This window comes from Cucurbita maxima, unplaced genomic scaffold (assembly GCF_002738345.1).
Source record: "Cucurbita maxima cultivar Rimu unplaced genomic scaffold, Cmax_1.0 Cma_Scf00043, whole genome shotgun sequence".
Taxonomy (NCBI): domain Eukaryota; kingdom Viridiplantae; phylum Streptophyta; class Magnoliopsida; order Cucurbitales; family Cucurbitaceae; genus Cucurbita; species Cucurbita maxima.
In genome coordinates, this window is record NW_019272059.1 from 605101 (window position 1) to 624927 (window position 19827).

The 19827-nt window shown below is 36.5% G+C and overlaps 3 protein-coding genes across 5 annotated transcripts in view; all 3 read left to right on the forward strand.

The window, feature by feature from the left end:
• LOC111470062 (pectinesterase/pectinesterase inhibitor PPE8B-like) overlaps positions 1-947 on the forward strand; it is a 4827-nt gene extending 3880 nt beyond the window's left edge. The window contains exon 4 of the mRNA XM_023115536.1: positions 30-947. Within this exon, the coding sequence (XP_022971304.1) occupies positions 30-733 (704 nt within the window). The 3' untranslated portion in view covers positions 734-947. The remainder of the gene's footprint in view (positions 1-29) is intronic.
• Positions 948-2734: 1787 nt separating this feature from the next.
• LOC111470116 (kinesin-like protein KIN-14I) lies at positions 2735-12586 on the forward strand. 2 transcript variants are annotated; one of them, XM_023115600.1, is made up of 24 exons: positions 2735-2962; positions 3403-3602; positions 3835-3907; positions 4013-4144; positions 4219-4457; positions 4577-4904; positions 5197-5296; positions 5380-5561; positions 6093-6208; positions 6344-6446; positions 6642-6794; positions 6972-7118; positions 7228-7428; positions 8294-8458; positions 8539-8643; positions 8840-8980; positions 9059-9253; positions 10013-10139; positions 10404-10606; positions 10702-10884; positions 11085-11180; positions 11276-11473; positions 11664-11935; positions 12145-12586. In XM_023115600.1, exons 2-24 carry the CDS (start codon positions 3457-3459, stop codon positions 12335-12337), a joined length of 3798 nt encoding a protein of 1265 aa, XP_022971368.1. In that variant the 5' UTR covers positions 2735-2962; positions 3403-3456; the 3' UTR covers positions 12338-12586. The 2 variants fall into 2 exon arrangements, with proteins under 2 accessions (XP_022971368.1, XP_022971367.1); XM_023115599.1 differs by having other exon boundaries at positions 2735-2893.
• Positions 12587-13401: 815 nt separating this feature from the next.
• LOC111470110 (AT-rich interactive domain-containing protein 3-like) lies at positions 13402-19630 on the forward strand. Of its 2 annotated transcripts, none has more exons than XM_023115593.1 (13): positions 13402-13711; positions 14114-14887; positions 14979-15018; positions 15503-15555; positions 15955-16000; positions 16447-16539; positions 17964-18071; positions 18177-18231; positions 18329-18404; positions 18554-18620; positions 18708-18758; positions 18903-18995; positions 19246-19630. In XM_023115593.1, exons 2-13 carry the CDS (start codon positions 14142-14144, stop codon positions 19345-19347), a joined length of 1530 nt encoding a protein of 509 aa, XP_022971361.1. In that variant the 5' UTR covers positions 13402-13711; positions 14114-14141; the 3' UTR covers positions 19348-19630. The 2 variants fall into 2 exon arrangements, with proteins under 2 accessions (XP_022971361.1, XP_022971362.1); XM_023115594.1 differs by having other exon boundaries at positions 14120-14887.
• The last annotated feature ends 197 nt before the right edge of the window (positions 19631-19827 follow it).

The following is a 19827-nucleotide window of genomic DNA, read 5'->3' on the forward strand; positions in this document are numbered from 1 at the left end:
TTTTTTTTTTTTTTTTTTTTAATTTGCAGCGGTTAGTGGAAGAAGAGGGTTCATAGCACGAGACATAACGTTCGAGAACACGGCAGGACCAGAGAAGCATCAAGCCGTGGCACTTAGGTCCGACTCGGACCTGTCAGTGTTCTTCAGGTGCCGTATGAGTGGCTACCAAGACACGCTATACACGCACACCATGCGCCAATTCTATCGCGAGTGCCACATCAGCGGCACGGTCGACTTTCTCTTCGGTGACGCCACCGTGGTCTTCCAAAACTGCACCATCCTAGCCAAGAAGGGTCTTCCCAACCAGAAAAACACCATCACTGCCCAAGGCCGGAAGGACCCGAATCAGCCCACCGGCTTCTCCATTCAATTCTGCAACATCTCCGCCGATTCCGACCTGCAGCCATCAGTTAACACCACTGCAACATACCTCGGGAGGCCATGGAAGGAATACTCAAGAACCATTATCATGCAGTCGTACATGAGCAATGCCATTAGGCCAGAAGGCTGGCTCGAGTGGAATGGCGATTTTGCTTTGAATACTTTGTTTTACGCCGAGTTTATGAATTATGGACCGGGGGCCGGGTTGGCTAAGCGCATCAACTGGCCGGGTTACCACCGGCTGAACCAAACCAGTGAGGCTACTAACTTCACCGTGTCTCAGTTCATTGAGGGGAACCTGTGGCTGCCGTCCACTGGTGTCAAGTTCACCTCAGGATTTGGAGCCAATTAAGGAAGCCATTGGCTTTGGTTTGTACAATGGCCCCAAATTATTATGGTATGATTCATAGCTATACGTTGCACGAGCGTGTATGTCTAAGTTAAAAGCTTTGTGTTCGTGAGAATCTAAAACTCATCGACGTAAGCAAAAGAGATCGTTTGGTTTAAGGTCTATGTAAATGTATATCACCGTGGATAATAAACATACGGAAATATGCATTGTCAACCGTGTTCCAGCTTCCTATTTAGTCAACTCTACGGACCATTGGCTCGTTGACTTAGCTACACAAGTCACTTACGAATCATTAAATGTATGGATAAAATTAGTAGGATAAGACAAAAGTATGAATACAGTGTGAACCATTTATTGAACATGGTGCGTGTGTGTCCACCAATAAATATTTTGCATTAATAATTTTAATTTTTTATAAATAGATAATGTTGGAAATAAAACAATCAAAATAATTACAAATTATAAGCTAAATTTAAAGTTAAAAGAAAAAATTTGAAAGTTTTTTTTTTTTTTTTTTTTAAATATATATATTTTTTATAAAACAGATAATATAATATAAAAAGGAAACCGTGAAAAATTAAGATAAAATCGTAAAAAAATATAATTAATTAATTAATTTAGATATTAAAAAATGTAAAATACAATGTTTTTTTTTTTTTTTTTTTATCAGGTTTAAAATTTATATTAAAGATAAAAAAAATTAAATAAATTCACACACAATTCAAATTTTATTTTTAAATTCGATCTAAAAAAACTCTATTTATAGAACACTCCCGCTCTCCACTTTGTAAATGAAATAAAAATAGTTCAGTGCTTTAGCCGTCTCCTCTGGCAGTTCAGTGACGCCGCCGCCGCTGCTCCTTTTTCCAGTTCAGTGCTTCCGCCGCCGCTGTCCCCTGTTTCCGTTCAGTCCTTTCGCCGCCATCTTCCTCGTGCCGGCGTAGCATCACTCAGATAAAATGGGAGAGAGGTAAGTTATTAACAAATACTACTCACCCGATTTTGATCCATCGAACGGGTTCATACGCCCAAAAATAGCCAAATCAAGGTCCGTATGATGCTCCCGATGAGCATCCGATGCAATACCTGTGCTAATTAGTACCAAATTCAATTCTCGCAAGGAGATCGTCTTTGGTGAGGTAAAGAATGCCTTACATACTCTTTTTCCTTTGATTTGTTCTTATTGTTATTAATTTTCTTATGCTTTTTTTACCAGACATATATAGGAATTCGGATGTTCAGATTTTATTTTAAATGTACCGGATGTTCTGCTGAGCTGATCATCAAAACAGACCCTCGAAACTCCGATTATATCGTAGAATCGAGAGTGACAAGCAATTTTGAACCATGTGAGAATCGCAAAAGAAAAGCAGAAGAGTATTTGGTGTGCATTTGTTTTGCTAAGGTAATAACTATCGAGGGAAGCTACTTTGTTGAGGTAAATTTCTCATTACTATTTGAATCAACGACACGAACAATGGACTTGAGTCATTGTGTCAAAACTATGGTAGTGATGAAGATTGATGTAGTTTTATGTCGGTTTAGGTCATAATTTCCTCGATTAATGTCATTTCAATGGTGATGTTTGTACACTGATTTGATTTTGGGGGTATAATTCTTATAATTCTTTCTTTAAATTTATAAATTTGTAATTATTTTCCCTCTTAAATTAGAGATTATACGGATTTTTCTATTTCTGAAAACAATAAACATATTGTTTTTTGAGATGAAACCTGAAGTCTCATTTTTTTAATTTTATTTTATAAATATAAATAAATAAATAAATATATATATATATATATATATATATATATATATAATAAATTTCTTAATAATAATTATAAAACTACATTTTAAATAGAAATTCATTAAATTATTTGTTAATAAATGAAAATTAATAATTAATATATTTTTAAATTAGGCTCAATCTCTGGGTATTGTGAGGCCGGCAACTAAACTGGGTGCCCTTTGTCTTTAGCATTTAGCCTTTACTTTGCTTCACATTTAAAACACTCTCGTGACTCCCACCACTGCTTCGCGCTCGCTTTCTCTCCCTCTCTCTCTCCTTCTTCTTCTCCCCTTTCATTTGGGTTTTCTTCTACCACCCGGCGGGCAGCGACTCCTCAGATCTCTCCACCAACCCTCATTTGCTTCCAAAAGATTACAAATCCCATTCCTCATTTTCCTTCCATCTGCAATTAATCGTTCATTCTTCAACCTCTGTCAATTGTTCGTTCTCTGCATTTACTCTCACATTTTTTCTTGTTATGAACAGATGATTTTCTTGCATTGCTCTTTAACTTCACTGGATCTATTTTCTTGTAGCTCATTTGCGTTTTATGTATACTTCTTTTGTTCTTCCAGTAATTGATGTGTACCTAGTCCAGTGCGTTTCAATTTGTTGTTTTCTCTCACTTTCTAGTGGTGCCCTTCGATTAACAATGGGTTTTATATTAGAGTTCGAGAATGATTTTCATTTTGGACTAATTTGCTTTAATGTCATCAGTTCGTCAATTTCTATACTATCTCTTTGTCTGCTTCCCTTCATGTTCTTATTCGATCGTGATTGAAATTGACCTTTTCAATTGTGGGTTTGTGGAGCATTTTCAGGAGTTAAACTCCATATATCATGGTCGATGATGCTGATAACCTTGGCCCCGTTTCTGCAGTTTTAATTTACAGGGATCATCCTGAGAAGTTAAATCTATTTCTGCAACTGTCAAATGACCTTTGACATGGCTCAGAGTGCTAGGACAATGAGTTCTTCCTTTAACTCCAGCAGTGGCAACGATGATGCTCTTCTACAAAGCTTTGCTGCTGCTTCAAATGGGGATGATTATGATAGTGATGGCTCCAACTTTGCACCCCCGTGAGTGTTAACAAAATACCCACCTCAACTGTTATCTCTAAAATTTTATCCATTTTGTATTTAATTTCATGAATGTTTATTGGTCCAATTGTTCTAAGAACCAGACATTTAGTGGAACAATGAAAATCAGAAAGCGTTGTATTATTTTAGTACTATTCCCTTGGATTTGATGTTTTCTTGAGTAGTTTTTTCTGGCTCTGATAATTAACTTTCACCTTGGTTGTTTCTGCAGTACTCCTACAACCATATCGATGGCGATTCCAGCCGAACTTGCTGGGGTCATACCTTTGATTGATAAATTCCAGGTGGGAAAATATTTAGGGTACCTGCAAGTGTGAAAGGGTTCGTGCTCTTTATTTTCATTGTATATAATCCCTGAAATTTGATTTCTCTATATGTTATTTTCAAAGGTCGAAGGATTCTTAAGGATGATGCATAAACAGATACATTCTTCTGGAAAACGTGGATTCTTTTCCAAACGATCTGTCGGTCCTCAAGTTCGGGAAAAATTCACATTTGAAGATATGTTGTGTTTCCAAAAGGTGAAAACATCTTGTTGTCATGAAATTTAAGTGCTCACTAGACTCTTACACAAGTAAGTTGCAAATTTGTGCAGGATCCAATACCAACTTCATTACTTAAAATTAACTCTGACTTGGTGAGCCGAGCCATTAAACTATTCCAAATAATCTTGAAGTACATGGGTGTCGACTCGTCTGATAGAGTTAATGCAATAAGCTTAGATGAACGAATTGAGCTTGTTGGAAAACTATACAAGCAAACTTTAAAACGTTCAGAGCTTCGAGATGAACTTTTTATCCAAATCTCAAAGCAAACTAGAAATTCTCCCGATTGGTATGCTCTCAATTATTTTTTTCCTTGTTCATCCTAGGTTTTAATGATTAAATTCTAAGTTCAATATACTACCATATCTTTTGGATTGATCTCTCTATGTATATGAATAAATATTACAGGCAATATTTGATCAAAGCATGGGAGCTGATGTATCTTTGTGCATCTGCGATGCCTCCTAGCAAGGATATTGGTGGATATCTTTCAGAGTATGTTCATAATGTTGCACAAGGCAGTAGTACTGATTCGGAGGTTCGAGTTTTTGCATTAAATACACTGAATGCTTTAAAGCGTTGCATGAAGGCGGGTCCCAGGCATATAATACCTGGTCGTGAGGAAATTGAAGCTCTTTTAACAGGGCGAAAGCTTACAACCATAGTGTTTTTCTTGGATGAAACTTTTGAAGAAATCACATACGATATGACAACAACAGTGGCTGATTCGGTTGAGGTTGATTCATAACTTCGTGTTTTCTACATGTTTTATTTATTTATTTATTTTAAATAAAAAGCTTGAGAATAGTTTTTTTGTTTGTAAATTAGGGGTGGAAAGTTGGTTATTTGAAGAAATCACATACGATATGACAACAGTGGATGATAATTCTATTTAATTGTTTATTTAGAGTTGAAAGAAGCTCTTGCTTTATTTGTGTTACAAAGGCATGAGTTTTAGCTTTCCTAAAGTGAATGTTTCCTTGTGGCTCCGATCTAAAATCTTAACTCATTTCATTATTTTTGTTCAGGAACTTTCAGGAATTATAAAACTGTCAGCACACTCTAGCTTCAGTCTTTTTGAATGCCGTAAGATTGTCAGTGGGGCTAAAGCACTTGATCTAGGAAATGGTACAATTTAACTCATCACATTTTGTTTCTAATTTGAACGGTCAAATAGACATCTTAATCTTACATGAAATTCTTCTCAACAGAGGAGTATGTTGGGCTTGATGATAACAAATATATTGGAGATCTGTTAGCAGAATTCAAGGCAGCAAAAGATCGAAGTAAAGGAGAAATTCTGCACTTCAAGCTGACGTTTAAAAAGAAGCTGTTTCGGGAGTCTGACGAAGCAGTTGCAGACCCAATGTTTATACAGCTATCATATGTTCAGGTACAAATGTTTTTGCCGTGGTTAAATTAGATTTTTGCATTTTGGATTGTTGTGTCTAAGAGATTCATGAACTTTAAAAAATGTCTAATAGATCCCTTTACTTTGAAAATTGTCCAATAAGTCTTTGGACTAAAAAATGTATCTGGTAGGTGAGGGATCTATTAAGCACGTAATTAAAAGTTTATAGATGTATTAGATATAATCAAATGTTCAGGAACATGATACACGTTATAAAGTTTATGGATCTAATACACGTAAGATTGAAAGTTTAGTAACCCAACCCATTAGATGTTTTTTTGAAGCTAGAGAACCTTATAGACAACTTTAAATTTTAAGATTCTATTTGGTAACTATTTGGTGTTTGGTTAGTAGTTTTTGAAAATTGTGCTTGTTTTCTCATTATTTTTCTTGAAAATGAAAACATTTTGATAAGATATGTTTAAAAACAATTATATTATTTTGAAGAATATCCTTAGCAATCAATACATTGAAGTTAGTAAACATTTAACATCTATCAGTCTATGTTTGCAGCTTCAGCATGACTATTTGTTGGGGAATTATCCTGTTGGAAGGGATGATGCTGCTCAGCTGTCAGCATTACAGATCCTGGTTGAAATTGGGTTTATTAGCAGTCCAGAATCTTGCACGTAGGTGTTTTTCTTTTCCTATGACAAGTATCTTCTTCATCCACAATTATGTAAAAAAAAATTACCTTTTTGAGTATATGTTTCTGTTGTCCATTCATTTTTTTTTTTATTTTTCAACTGTTTGATGGGTAATAGTGATTGGAATTCGCTTCTGGAAAGATTCGTTCCCAGACAAATTGCCATAACAAGACCAAAGCGAGAGTGGGAGTTGGATATTCTCTCGCGTTATCGTTCCATGGTAAGATTTGGTATTTCGAATGTTCTGTTGCAGTGAATTACTATCTTGAAGAGTCTGTATGGATTAGTCAATATGATCCTACTATGAGTGATTGTAGAGAATACCTTGGAGCATACGTTCAAATCTCGAGTGTATGTCTTTTTTTCCTAGGGTACAGGCATTTGTTTCTGAATATTTCTCTCACTAATTTGTCAGGAGCATCTGACAAAAGATGATGCAAGACAACAGTTTCTTCGAATATTGAGATCGCTTCCCTACGGGAATTCAGTTTTCTTTGGCATCCGCAAGATTGATGATCCCATTGGACTTCTACCTGGGCGAATAATTTTGGGTATCAACAAAAGAGGGGTAATTTAGAGATCTAGTGCACATAACTACTTATAATGGCTAATATTCAAAGACATGCATGCTGCCATTGATATTATGTGTGTCGTATATAATGAGATACCTGTCTGGTGATTTAAATTTTCCTAGATAATGCCTTCTGCCTGGTTGCAGTTGATTCAATTGCTCAATTTTCTCTAGGTTCATTTCTTCCGTCCAGTTCCGAAGGAGTATTTACATTCTGCTGAATTAAGAGATATAATGCAGTTCGGCAGCAGTAACACTGCTGTCTTTTTTAAGATGAGAGTTGCTGGTGTCCTACACATTTTCCAGTTTGAGACCAAGCAGGTTAGCTTTGTTGCTTTCATTACCATACATCCATAATGGTGTTTGGGAATTTCAGCCTTTCATGTGCTTCTGTTATTACGTTTTTTAACGAGGTGTTCTCATTTTCTAGGGAGAAGAAATATGCATTGCTTTGCAGACACACATAAATGATGTCATGTTGCGTCGTTACTCTAAAGCTAGAACTGCTGCCGTTGGCTCCATGCTTGGAGATTCTTCCAGCAATTTTAAGGCTCAAAGTGTGGAAGCATATGAGAAACGAGTTCATGAGTTGAGTAAGGGCATTGAAGAGTCTCAGAGAAATGCTGAACAGGTAACCACTGAAAGGGCTTATTCTTGCCTTGGGGTACGTTTATTTTTGATAATTGGGTTTCTGGGGCATGTTACCTGAAGTACTTGTGGGACTGTTTCCTTGAACCCTTTTTGTATCTTTTCATTATTTTGTTTCCTATTGAACAATAATAATAAAATCCATAGGTTTTCATAAGAACAAAAAATCAATGTGAAATCTAGGACTAGGAGTTGAGATGAGAAGGGATAAGAATGGTACTTTAGAGGCCAAAAAATTTTAAAAAAAATAAAAAGCAGCTTGTCCGACCAAAGTACGAATGTGTGAGATCTCACATCGGTTGAAGAAGGGAATAAAACATTTCTTATAAGGGTGTAACATCCTCTCCCTGACAGACGCGTTTTAAAACGTTGTGGGGAAGTCCAGAAGGGAAAGCCCAAAGAGGATAATATCTACTAGCGGTGGGTTTGGGCTGTTACAAATGGTATTAGAGCTAGTCACTGGACAGTGCGAGGCATTGATCGGAGTAGGGCTAGACCCTCTCCATAGTAGACGCGTTTTTAGAACTGTGAGGCTGACGATGATACGGAACGGGCCAAAACGAACAATATTTACTAGCAGTTGGCTTGGCCATTACAAAATGACTTTTGGGTAAGACTGCTGCCAATAGAGAATCATATGGCTCATAAGTTTTGTAAATAATATTCCTTTGAATACTATGTCAAAAGAAAGGAATTGAATACAAAAGCCTCACTTCTGGTCTTATAAAAGGAAGGATTTTGTTTCTTGAGTTTATTTTAGATTTTTTTGAAAATTTGAATAGTTGGATTCCTTTCTTTTGCTGCTTTTCATTTTGTTTCTTATGTAATGAAAACCTTTCTTAATGTAGTTGCTGAAGGAATTGCATGAAAAGAATAAGCAAGAAGTGGTATTGCAAGAAGAAATGGAGACCTTAAAAGAATCCTTGAGATTTGAAAAGCAAAACTTAGCTGAGGCAACACGTAGTCTTGAGAGGCTCAGATCGCAGTATGATGAAAAAAACAAGGAGCACCAGGTCTGTACAACTAACTAAGCATAATACATAGATTTGAGCCTTCATTTCTATTTACTTGGCCTATTTTATAACATTTTCAGGACATATTAACGGAAAAAAGGAGTATGGAAGCAAGAATAGCCAAGTTGAGCGCCACCGTGCTGGAAAATAATGTGGAAAAAGATACAGTCGGAATTAACGAACAGGTACAATTTTGAGTTGTTTGTTTGATGAAAAACAGCTTCATGTTTTTGTTTTGAAAGGGGAAAGAAACTGTAGAAAGATAATAAGAACAGTTCCTAACAATCCTTCCTTTTTGTAATTCATCATTTTGATTTGGCATAAACTATTTATTATCAAATGTGCTGCAAATGGCATTGAGTTGAGCATTGTTCTTTACAGGTTCTACAAAAACTTCAGGATGAGTTGAGCCTTCGAAATGATGAGTTGCAAGCCACTGAAGAAATCAGAAAGAAACTGGTAAATGAAAAACTATTGCTGGAACAAAGAATATTTCGACTTGAAATGACAACTAGCGATGAGGTACGTGACATGGTTTCATTTCAGTTACTTCTTACATTGTAAGGGTAATATATATTAAGTTTTTTTTTTTACTTGCAGATGGAACATCTTAAGAAAAGCTTTGAACATGAACGCAAAGTCTCGAAGCTGAGAGTGGCAGAACTTGAGAAGAAACTTGAAGAAGTAACTCGAGAACTAGCTGTCATGGAGTCAACTCTTGCGACCAGGAACTCCGATTTGGCAGCACTGCAAAATAATTTAAAGGAACTAGAGGAACTACGAGAGATGAAAGAGGTTCTAGTCTGATTGTTTTTTTAAATTTTTTTAAAGGAGCTGATTGTGAGATCCCACTTCGGTTGGAGAGGGGAACGAAACCGTCCTTATAAGGGTGTGGATACCTTTCCCTAGCACACGTGTTTTAAAACCTTATGGGGAAGCCCGAAAGGGAAAGCTCAAAGAGAACAATATCTCCTAGTGATGGGCTTAGGTTGTTACAAATGGTATCAAAGCCATACACTGGGCGGTGTGCCAGCGAGGACGTTGGGCCCCAAAGGGGGTGGATTATGAGATCCTACATCGGTTGTAGAGGGGAACGAAACATTCCTTATAAGGATTTGGAAACCTTTCCCTAGGAGGTGTTTTAAAACCTTGAGGGGAAGCCCGGAAGGGAAAGTCCAAAGAGGACAATATCTGCTAGCGGTGGACGTGGGCTGTTACAAATGGTATTAGAGCCAACACTAGGCAGTGTGCCATCGACGACTTTAGCCCCCAAGGGGGTGGATTGTGAGATCCCACATTGGTTGGAAAGGAGAACGAAACATTCCTTGTAAGGGTGTGAAAACTTTTCCCTAGCAGACGCATTTTAAAACCTTGAGATGAAGCTCGAAAGGGAAAGCCCAAAGAGGACAATATCTGTGAGCGATGGGCTTGAGTTGTTACACTGATCTAGCACAGTATCTCTTACCTCTATTTACAATCCCAGTTTATCTTTTCTTTCTTTCTTGTTTAATTTTCTTTTTCCCCACTTTTGTGATGATTCTTTCTTTACTCTAGGACATTGACCGAAAAAATGAGCAAACAGCTAATATTTTGAAGATGCAAGGAGCTCAGTTAGCTGAGATGGAAGCGCTTTATAAGGAAGAGCAAATTTTAAGGAAACGCTATTTCAACATGATAGAAGGTTTGTTTACCATGAGGTCCATATAGAATGAATTCTTTTGTGTTCACAGGTGAAATACTTGCATACTTATACTCAAATATAAAACAAGCTCAACGAGAGCAATTTTTGCACGTTTTTTGTTTCTTGCAGCTGTTTTCTTTGACTCAAGTGCTACAAATTGATTCCTTCTATTTCTCTCGTAAATTTATCATGAATTTGTTGTTTTTTTTTTAATTATATTGCCTGTATTATGTAAAAAGCATCTTATGAAATGTTCCATGGCAGATATGAAAGGAAAAATTCGAGTTTACTGTCGACTTAGGCCTCTTAATGAGAAAGAAATCATTGAAAAAGAAAAGAACGTGCTTAGAAGTCTGGACGAGTTCACAGTTGAACATTCGTGGAAAGATGATAAGCCGAAGCAACATATGTATGATCGTGTATTCGATGGCACTGTCTCCCAGGAAGATGTCTTTGAAGATACGCGGGCAAGTTCAATAGAATTCTTAAACCTTATTGTTTTCTAGCAATCATTGGAAGTAGAAAATATGAACTGATTGTCTTTTGTACAAACGTTATGCAGTATCTAGTCCAGTCTGCCGTTGATGGCTATAATGTCTGCATATTTGCTTATGGTCAAACTGGTTCTGGTAAGACCTTTACAATATATGGTTCTGAGGAGAACCCTGGATTAACACCTCGTGCCATAGGAGAGCTTTTTAGAATTTTGAAGCGTGATAGTAACAAGTTCTCGTTTTCATTGAAGGTAATAATTTACATTCTCAATATTAACGTATGTTTCATTGTTACTAACTCGAGTTCAAAATAATAACGTATGTTTCTTAAAACGACTCGTTGTTTTGTTTCTTTCCACGTGTGAATGCATTTAGTTTATAGTTCACATTTGAACATCATTAGAACGTATATATATTTCCTCTTCATCTCACTTATACTTCTTTGATGTAGGCATACATGGTAGAATTATATCAAGACACGTTAGTAGATCTTCTTTTGCCGAAGAATGCAAAACGATCGAGATTAGATATCAAAAAGGATACAAAGGTAAATATTTCGATGTTCAATCATTAATGATTTTTGCAACTTAATGTTGTCTTTATACTTCTAACTTTTGTGGGATAACTATTTGGTGAGGTTAGGGAATGGTATCCATTGAAAATGTCACAATAGCTTCTATCTCAACGTTTGAAGAATTGAAAAACATTATTTATAGAGGGTCCGAGCAACGACATACTTCCGAGACTCAAATGAACGAAGAAAGTTCAAGATCACATTTGATACTTTCAATTATAATCGAAAGCACCAACCTTCAGACGCAATCCGTTTCTAAAGGAAAGGTATGGTGGTAGAAGCTTAAATGTTTTTATATTATAAATAGTAAAGGACGTAACGTAGCTCTGGTGTGTATGCATTTTCGTCTTTCGTAAGAAATGATTGGCTTTACAGTTCATATAGGTTAGCCCAGTGAACGTTTTTGCTTGGCACGTCTCATTTTCAGCATTAATAGCTTGAATATCTGTCTTCCAGCTTAGTTTTGTTGATCTTGCGGGGTCAGAGAGAGTGAAGAAGTCAGGCTCTTCTGGTAGCCAACTTAAGGAAGCTCAAAGCATAAATAAATCACTTTCAGCACTTGGGGATGTTATCAGTGCTTTGTCTTCTGGGGGTCAGCACATACCTTACAGAAATCATAAGCTAACAATGTTGATGAGCGATTCACTCGGTGGTAACGCTAAAACGCTTATGTTTGTCAACGTCTCTCCAGCTGAATCCAACTTAGACGAGACGTACAATTCTCTCATGTATGCTATCCTTTCCTACATCTTTTCTATAAATCATTTTAGCCTATAAGAAAAGAGGGAAGAACAGGCATATTTGAAAGTTCTTCTCTCAAACGTGTTCTTCCGTATTATCATTAACAGATTCGAAACAAGAAGTTACTATGAAATATGGATGGAAACAACTGTATGTTTAGATTGAAGTTTCTTTTGATGAATGTCTTGTAATTCAGGTACGCGTCTAGAGTTCGATCAATTGTTAACGATCCAAGCAGAAACGTAGCATCGAAAGAGGTTGCTCGACTGAAAAAACTGGTTGGTTATTGGAAAGAGCAAGCAGGTAAAAGGGGAGAGGTCGACGAGTTGGAAGAAATTCAAGACGAGCGACATTGTAAAGAGAAAGCGGATATCAGATATTCCATGTAAACAGCTTGTTGTTGTTGTAGTTGAACCAACTATGTATGTAGCTTGCTAGGTAGAGGGTTGGGCGATGAGAAATGAATTGACTCGATTCTTTTTGTGGCCATGATTCATATTTTTGTTTGTGGAGAGTTGAGACTGTAAGTAGCTCACCAGAATCCATTGTATTATATATAGTTCGAGTGGCTTTGCTTTGTATATATTGACAAATTTCTTATTATCTTATTCATATGCTGTGACTAAAATTCTCGTTTTCTTCGACTCTAAATGTGTAGGATGAATCGAAGTTGGCTAAATTACTTGACGTTCGATGCTTGTTTAAAATATGTTTCCGTTGTTTCAAAAGTTGAAATATTACTCTATATCTTTCTCTTTTTCCCTCAATGTTGCTTCTGTCTTCTACCTACAACCTACATATAAACTTGGACGGTCTTGCTGTAGCTCTCCTCTTTCTATCGTGACTTGAATGTGGGTTTCGGTAGCTCGATCTTTGATCATCTTTTATTGATTTGAAATGATTCTTGCTAAGGTAGAGGTGTAATTTGAGAAATTAGTCAAATATGAGTAACAATTCCGACGAGTTGTGAAGCTTACGATGGATAGGAAAAGGATGACGATGAGCTGTTTGTGGCTTTTTATGCATCTTAAAGAGCAAAATAGGTTTGAACTTCGCAACATAGGCGATTACTCGATGGTTAATTGCTCGGGCGTGTGGTCTATGGGTTAGAAAAACATGTTGAAGTGAAAGTTCCTAAGATCATTAAATTTGTGCACATGATTAAAAGAAGTGATATAACTTGGTTCCTATAGGCAGCAACTATAACTATCGATACCATATTAGCTAATCATTCCCATTTTTTCGACCCATTTTGTTCTATTGTCACCGCTAAAGACCGTGTAGTTAAAAAAGTTGATTGAATATTTAATTCGATTAATTAAATTATATTTAATTAAAAAAAATAATTAATTTTTTAATTCAAAGAAAAAAAGGGACAAAATTTCCCTTTTCATTTAAAAAAGGGGGAAATTTCCCACAATTTTCATGAATATCTTAACAATAAAAAGGGAAGTGTTTGGTAACATTACTAAGCGTCCCAAATAAAAGGCCTTCAATTTAAAGCAACCAATTCTGAAGGTTCAAGTTTGGCGATTGTTCTCCTTCAAGGAGTGCAGCTCATGCGCGAAAGAAATTTGATACAGACAATGGCGAATTCAGATTTCAGAACCATGTAATTGAACGTTCAAGCGGCTACGAGAAGAAGAGAAACGGCAGCGAATCGGTGGTTTTTAGGGTTTCTTTCTGGGTTGCATGTGCTGAAAAATACTGCAGAAAGATCAAAGCAGCAATTTCTGTTTCTGGAGCTCGTTCTTGTTTTCCAGGTATGAATTTCGAGGCATGCCACTCATTTTCTTTTCCAGATAAGGCAGTGATCATTTGATACATTCATCAACCCCCTCAAAATGCGTTCTTTCATCTGAACCCTTGATGATTTACGCATTTGAGGGAAATGTACGTTCTATTCCGTTTACTTTATTCCGGGGAGAGTGGGAAAATCGAATCTTAGGGTTAGTTTTTTTTTTGGAAGAAGTAAGATGAGGATCATGGCTTGAGCGTTTTGGGTAGGAAGTTACTTCCATCTAGTGATGAGTATTGCTATTATTTTCATGTACTATTTCTCGAAGACGCTCGACTATTTTTTCTGGATTTCTGGTTTTGGTTTCCATTTGATTTCAATGTAGCATTTTCCCTTTCCTGTCTTCTGAAAACCTAACTATCATTAGTTGTAGAATTCTCCCTTTGGAACCGGAGATGTGTGATGCGATGGAGGAACAGGAATCTGCACAAGATATTCCAGTTGCTTTAGGTGAAGGCAACCAAGTTATTTCTAAAGATGAGCTCCATGATTCTCTCCCTTTGCCAGCTGAGGCAACTCCGAACTCTTGTGAAAATAAGATCGATTCACCTGAAACTCATGTACAGGAAGTCGTACCTCCGGAGGATAATTTAGATAAATCTACGATTCCTCAGCAATCAAATCAAGATTCTGCGAATTCACTTCCCAATCACGACCAAGAATTGGTTAAGCCTGATGCAGAACCTGCTTCTGATGTCAAGACTGGGCCTGATGAGTTGCCCCCAAGGGAGTTGGGTCTAGATGCTGCTACTTCCAACACTCACCTGGAAACCGTACATTCCTCCTTGGATGCTGAGGCCTTTGGGATGCCTGAAACTAAAACAGGTTCTCTTGATGATGCTTCAACAGCCAATCATGATGAACCTGTAACTCCCCATCCCGTCTCATCATGTATTAAAGCTGAAACAGAGAATGCCATAGAATTGAAGGTCAATGAAGACAACGTTGCTACACCTCACAATGGGCATTCAAATACGAATCACTCGTTTATTTTGGATGAAAATCAAATTGCTGAAGGTAGTGAATCAGGAACAGAAGAAGAGCAATCTGCTTTCATGAAGGAGCTTGAGAATTTCTTCAGAGAAAGAGGCATGGAATTCAAGCCTCCCAAGTTTTATGGAGAAGGACTGAATTGCCTCAAGTAATGTTTTATTCTTTATTACTTAGCATAATTGACGTAATCCAATGGGAGTTGGAGTTTTTAGCTCACATTAATTTTTTTTTGTTATAAGGTTATGGAGGGCTGTGACTAGATTGGGGGGCTATGACAAGGTATCTTTTGTTGTTGTTTATATACTGTGTTTTTTGTCTGATATATATCTTCCTATGAAAGATAACCTGAAGTTGAAAATCGTTAATTGTTTCAATGACAATGTGTTTGAATCAAGTAAGCTCTACTATCAAATATTTTAAATATAGTTCCAGCACAGGTATTTGTTTATGGGAAGAAACACAGGCTCATACTAACTGAGAGGTTAGTTTATAGTGTTGTGGATGACTACATTAATGATATCTGTATGTGCCAAATTTAGCGGTTGAGAAAATATGATTGATATGCACAGCTTTCTGTAAAGTGTTTTAACTGCTCCTCTTTCAACGACCTTAGAACTAGGTAAGTAGAAAACCACGGATCTATTATTTATGTTTTTATTTTGTTTTCTTCTCATGATATTTCTTTGTTTCGTTTGATTATATAATTTTGAGGCTCTTCAATCTTATTTTTGACACATACATGACTGGCGGCCTTTTTGAATAGGTGACTGCATGCAAGTTGTGGCGGCAAGTGGGAGAGTCTTTCAAGCCCCCGAAGTATGGTCACAATTTCTAGAACTACTCATGATGTCAAAATATTTATACGTGACATTGTGGGAGACAAGTTTCTGCTTTTGCCTATTAATATTATTTTTAATTGTTTATTTGTTTTACGTCAGTTCATCTATCTTTCTTTTGAAATTTAATAGTAAATTTTGTTATTATGTCTGAAGTCATCATACATCCTAGCATAATGCCTAACCGTATGGTGGTTTACTTTTATACTAAATTATTGTTGACGGATTCTTCAATTTATTTGAAGAATAAGTGATTTCATAGTAACTGTGTGAGTTGTAATACCTCTATATGGGGAAGAATTTTTGGACATTTTGTATTGCCTTATTCTCCAGCCTGGATATGATAAGTTTTTTTTTTTCCACTTTTTTTTTCCTGCAGGACATGTACAACAGTTTCATGGACATTTCGAGGATTTTATGAGAAGGTGATGGTGGAAAGACATTTTCTTTGAATATTTGTGTATTTTATTGATGTATTTTGTATAGAGGCTGATCACTTTGGTCATACTTGGGAAGGCATTCTTTTGAATTGATGGTAATGTTATGGGATCGTTGAAACTACTTTTGGGTCATTTGATGTGCATTTTGGTAGACTTGTGGTCTTTGAATTTTTGTAATGAAGGTTTTTTATTTATTGCACTTGTCCCAAGTGGATGAAGTATTAAAACGTGGATTAGAATTTTGATCCATAGCAAGTATTGTTTTCAATTTATAATCTGAGTTTTCATTGGTTGGTTTTTTGTACCTTAGCTTAGTGTCAAGATTCTAGTGTGTCCATCTACTGATTACAATAATCATGGAAAAAGAAATACATAATTGCATATGTTATATAACACAATACTTTTGGTTGTAACTTCATGAGTTTTTTTAGGCTGTCCTTGATTACGAGAGGCATAAAACCCATGGTGGCGAACTTAGGGTACCTATTGCTTCCAACTCAGAACCTATGAGCATCGAAAACCAGGTAATACAGAATTTCAAATTACTGGCACTTTATTATTTTATTTTGTCAGACAGTTACAAGGCTGCGGCCTTTATGCTTATTGGTGATAAGCACAGGCAATCGTTGGTGTCTTTTGTGTGTGTTTCTGTGTAGTTTATTCATGTTTCACTGCCCTACTGCAACTTTTAGGGCAAGCAAGCGATAATCTTGTTTTTTCTTATGAGGCAAAACAGAAAGAGTTGAAGCTTACAAAGCACTTCAATTCATAGAATTCTATGATAATAACTATGATTTCAACTATTATGTAGGAGACTAGCTCTTTGAAGATATGTATCAAGAGGTGCTAGTGTTTGCACCATCTGGGTCTTATTGTGATCAATCTCATATTCTGTTTGACTTAGGTAGGACAATGCCCTTGCTTAAAAGCTTAAAAGTCCCACATGTCTTACTGATCCACTAACTAATATTCAGGGCAATCAGATTGATGCCTTGGAAAAAGCATCAATCTTTTCCATCTCTTTTCCTCTCTCCTTTCCATGTCGCTTTTCTTAATTCTATAGAACTCGAGATTGAAAAATGGATGGAATGGTTGATACGAATGTGCTCTTTGTTGCTCATTTGTTGATATGATGTACATACCATTAAGTTTGATTTGTATGAAAAATCCCCGCAAGAACCATCATCTAGGACATATAAAGGGGGAAAAAGTTATTTTATCTTACTGTTTTAGTATTTTACCATAGCTAAAATCCATAGTTGATCGTTAAATTTTTAAGTGCCCTCTAATCTGCTATTTCGATCTTCAGATTTAGATTAGAGTTATCCCTACTCTAAATGATAGATCTTTCTCCTCTACATTTTGCGAGTATCTGTCGAACATTATTGATGTACGAAATTGTGTTGGTTCACAAAACTTTTCTTTACAGTAAGATTGGAATTATGAAAAATATTGATAGAATATAAATCCAGGGACTTTTTTTGAAAAAATCTGACGACCAAGGGTTGGCCTGTTGTACAAGATATGAGCTTATACATCCGTGTCAACCTTATACTCTTAGACTCTTAATCTGCAGCTTGGTCTACAAGTAGTTAGCTGGTCTGTCTGTTAAATTGGGATATCACATCGTTCTTTGCATCTGAAGGAAAGCTTTCAATTTTCCATGCTAGTTGTCTTTCTAGTATAAGGAAACAGGACATTTTATGGGACCACAATTTCTTGAATTTCGATTTCACAAACCTCTTTCGTATTTTCAAAAATCCAAATGATGCATATGTTAGGTCATCTTTTATGGTGGGTGCTGGATTAAGGAAGTTGAGGTGTTATTGCTCCTGCTCATGTTTGTATTATAGTGCCGAGGAAGGGAAAATTAGTACCCGATCAAATTTTATTAGTAATTTGTTATTGGTAAAAGTTAACGTTCTATCTATCTCATAAATTTCATCAGGGATCAGGATCAGGTAGAGCACGAAGAGATGCTGCTGCACGTGCCATGCAGGGTTGGCACTCGCAACGTCTTCTGGGAAATGGTGAAGTTAGTGACCCTATTATCAAGGTCTGGTGAATGCTAAAATTTCATAGATTGATTTCCTTATGTGTCCTCAATTTATTCCACTACCATCATTTTCAATTGGGAGCATCATTCTAATATTTTCTGTAGGATAAGAACTCACCTTCAATGCAGAAAAAGGAAAAACAACTCAAAGGCATTGGTGGTAAGGTTCTTTTTGTTCTTTACAGTATGCATCTACATAGCCTTTAGTTTTGTTCCTTCATCTTATGTATACATATATATATATATTGTTGATGTAGGAATTCTTAAACGTAAGAAACCGTCTTACATGGAGCATACTGTGAAATCAGCACGAACAAAATCATCAAAACCACAGTTATTAACCTCTTACACTCTTTATAATCTTTCTATTTTATGCATCTGTATACAGCTACAAATTAACTTTTACCGTAAAGATGGTGAATTGATTCATCAAATTATATTATCATTTTCCGCTGATTTTTTTTTTTTATGTTTGTCGGTAGGTTGGATGTAGCAGTAGTTGATATTGGACAACCAGCTGATTGGGTCAAGGTCAATGTGCAGAAAACTGTAAGTTCCAGAGTATGTTTTAATGAAAGCCATCTCAAATATGTTCAATGATTGGCAACTGATACAGCAAGTTTATTCATGTGGCAGAAAGATTGTTATGAGGTCTATGCATTAGTCCCCGGACTACTTCGTGAGGAGGTACATCATTTCAGTTTTGTATCTTTTCATTTACATTTTAGAAGCTCGATAGATAATAACACACATTTCCTTTGAAATTTCTGATTTTTGGCGACGAACATTTACCATCTGTTGGCTACTGGCTCCTGTTTCTGATTTCTACAGGTGCGCGTTCAGTCCGATCCAGCAGGACGCTTGGTTATTAGTGGTGAACCTGAACATCCTGATAATCCATGGGGAGTCACGCCCTTTAAAAAGGTCCTTGCCCCTCCCCCTTATTTGAGCCGTAACCAGGTTCCATTTTCAACACAATTTATATTATCGTTGAAACGTATCGTTTCCAGTTCAGACAGCTCGGTATTTATAGCTGATGAACATTTTTCCTCATTACAAACTGTCTCCCCTGATTTTTCCACCCCTAAAACATCCAATTCTTTGCTAAAAGAAAAAATCACATTAACTTTGTTAAGTGTAAGAATACATAATCAATGCGAGTTTTTGGTATCAGGTGGTCAGCCTACCGTCAAGGATTGATCCACATCAGACTTCTGCCGTTGTCACCTTACATGGGCAGTTGTTTGTTCGCGTTCCATTTGAACAACTGGAATGAAGGTGCTACACCCACCTGAAGCTGCATGTTCAAACCAAGCTTTAGTTCGATATGTTAGCCTGTTTTATAATGTTAATACCGTCAGACTGTTAAAAAAACCATAGCCAGGGCAGGAACCATGATTTTGATTGTAAGATATTTGGTAGTGGATAGATTAGCATCCAAGAGCTATTACTGTAATCTTATGTCAAATCCCTTTGTAATCTGTGGTAGCAAGTTCATAAATCAGCTGACAAATTTAGCTTTGCCCCTTGTGTACGTAGTGTTGATAAATTTGCCCGCTTATACTCTAGCACATAAGTTTCAGTCAGCTATTTATGATTAAAACAGCTGAAAGATTTCCACCCATAGTTCGACAATTCAAAAGCTGTGAAGTAAATGGGAAAAAATGTGATTACACGACAAGGATAAGAATCATCTTCGACCTTCCTGAAATAAATATCAAAATTTGGCTTAGTGTTTGTCGAGGATTGTAAATGG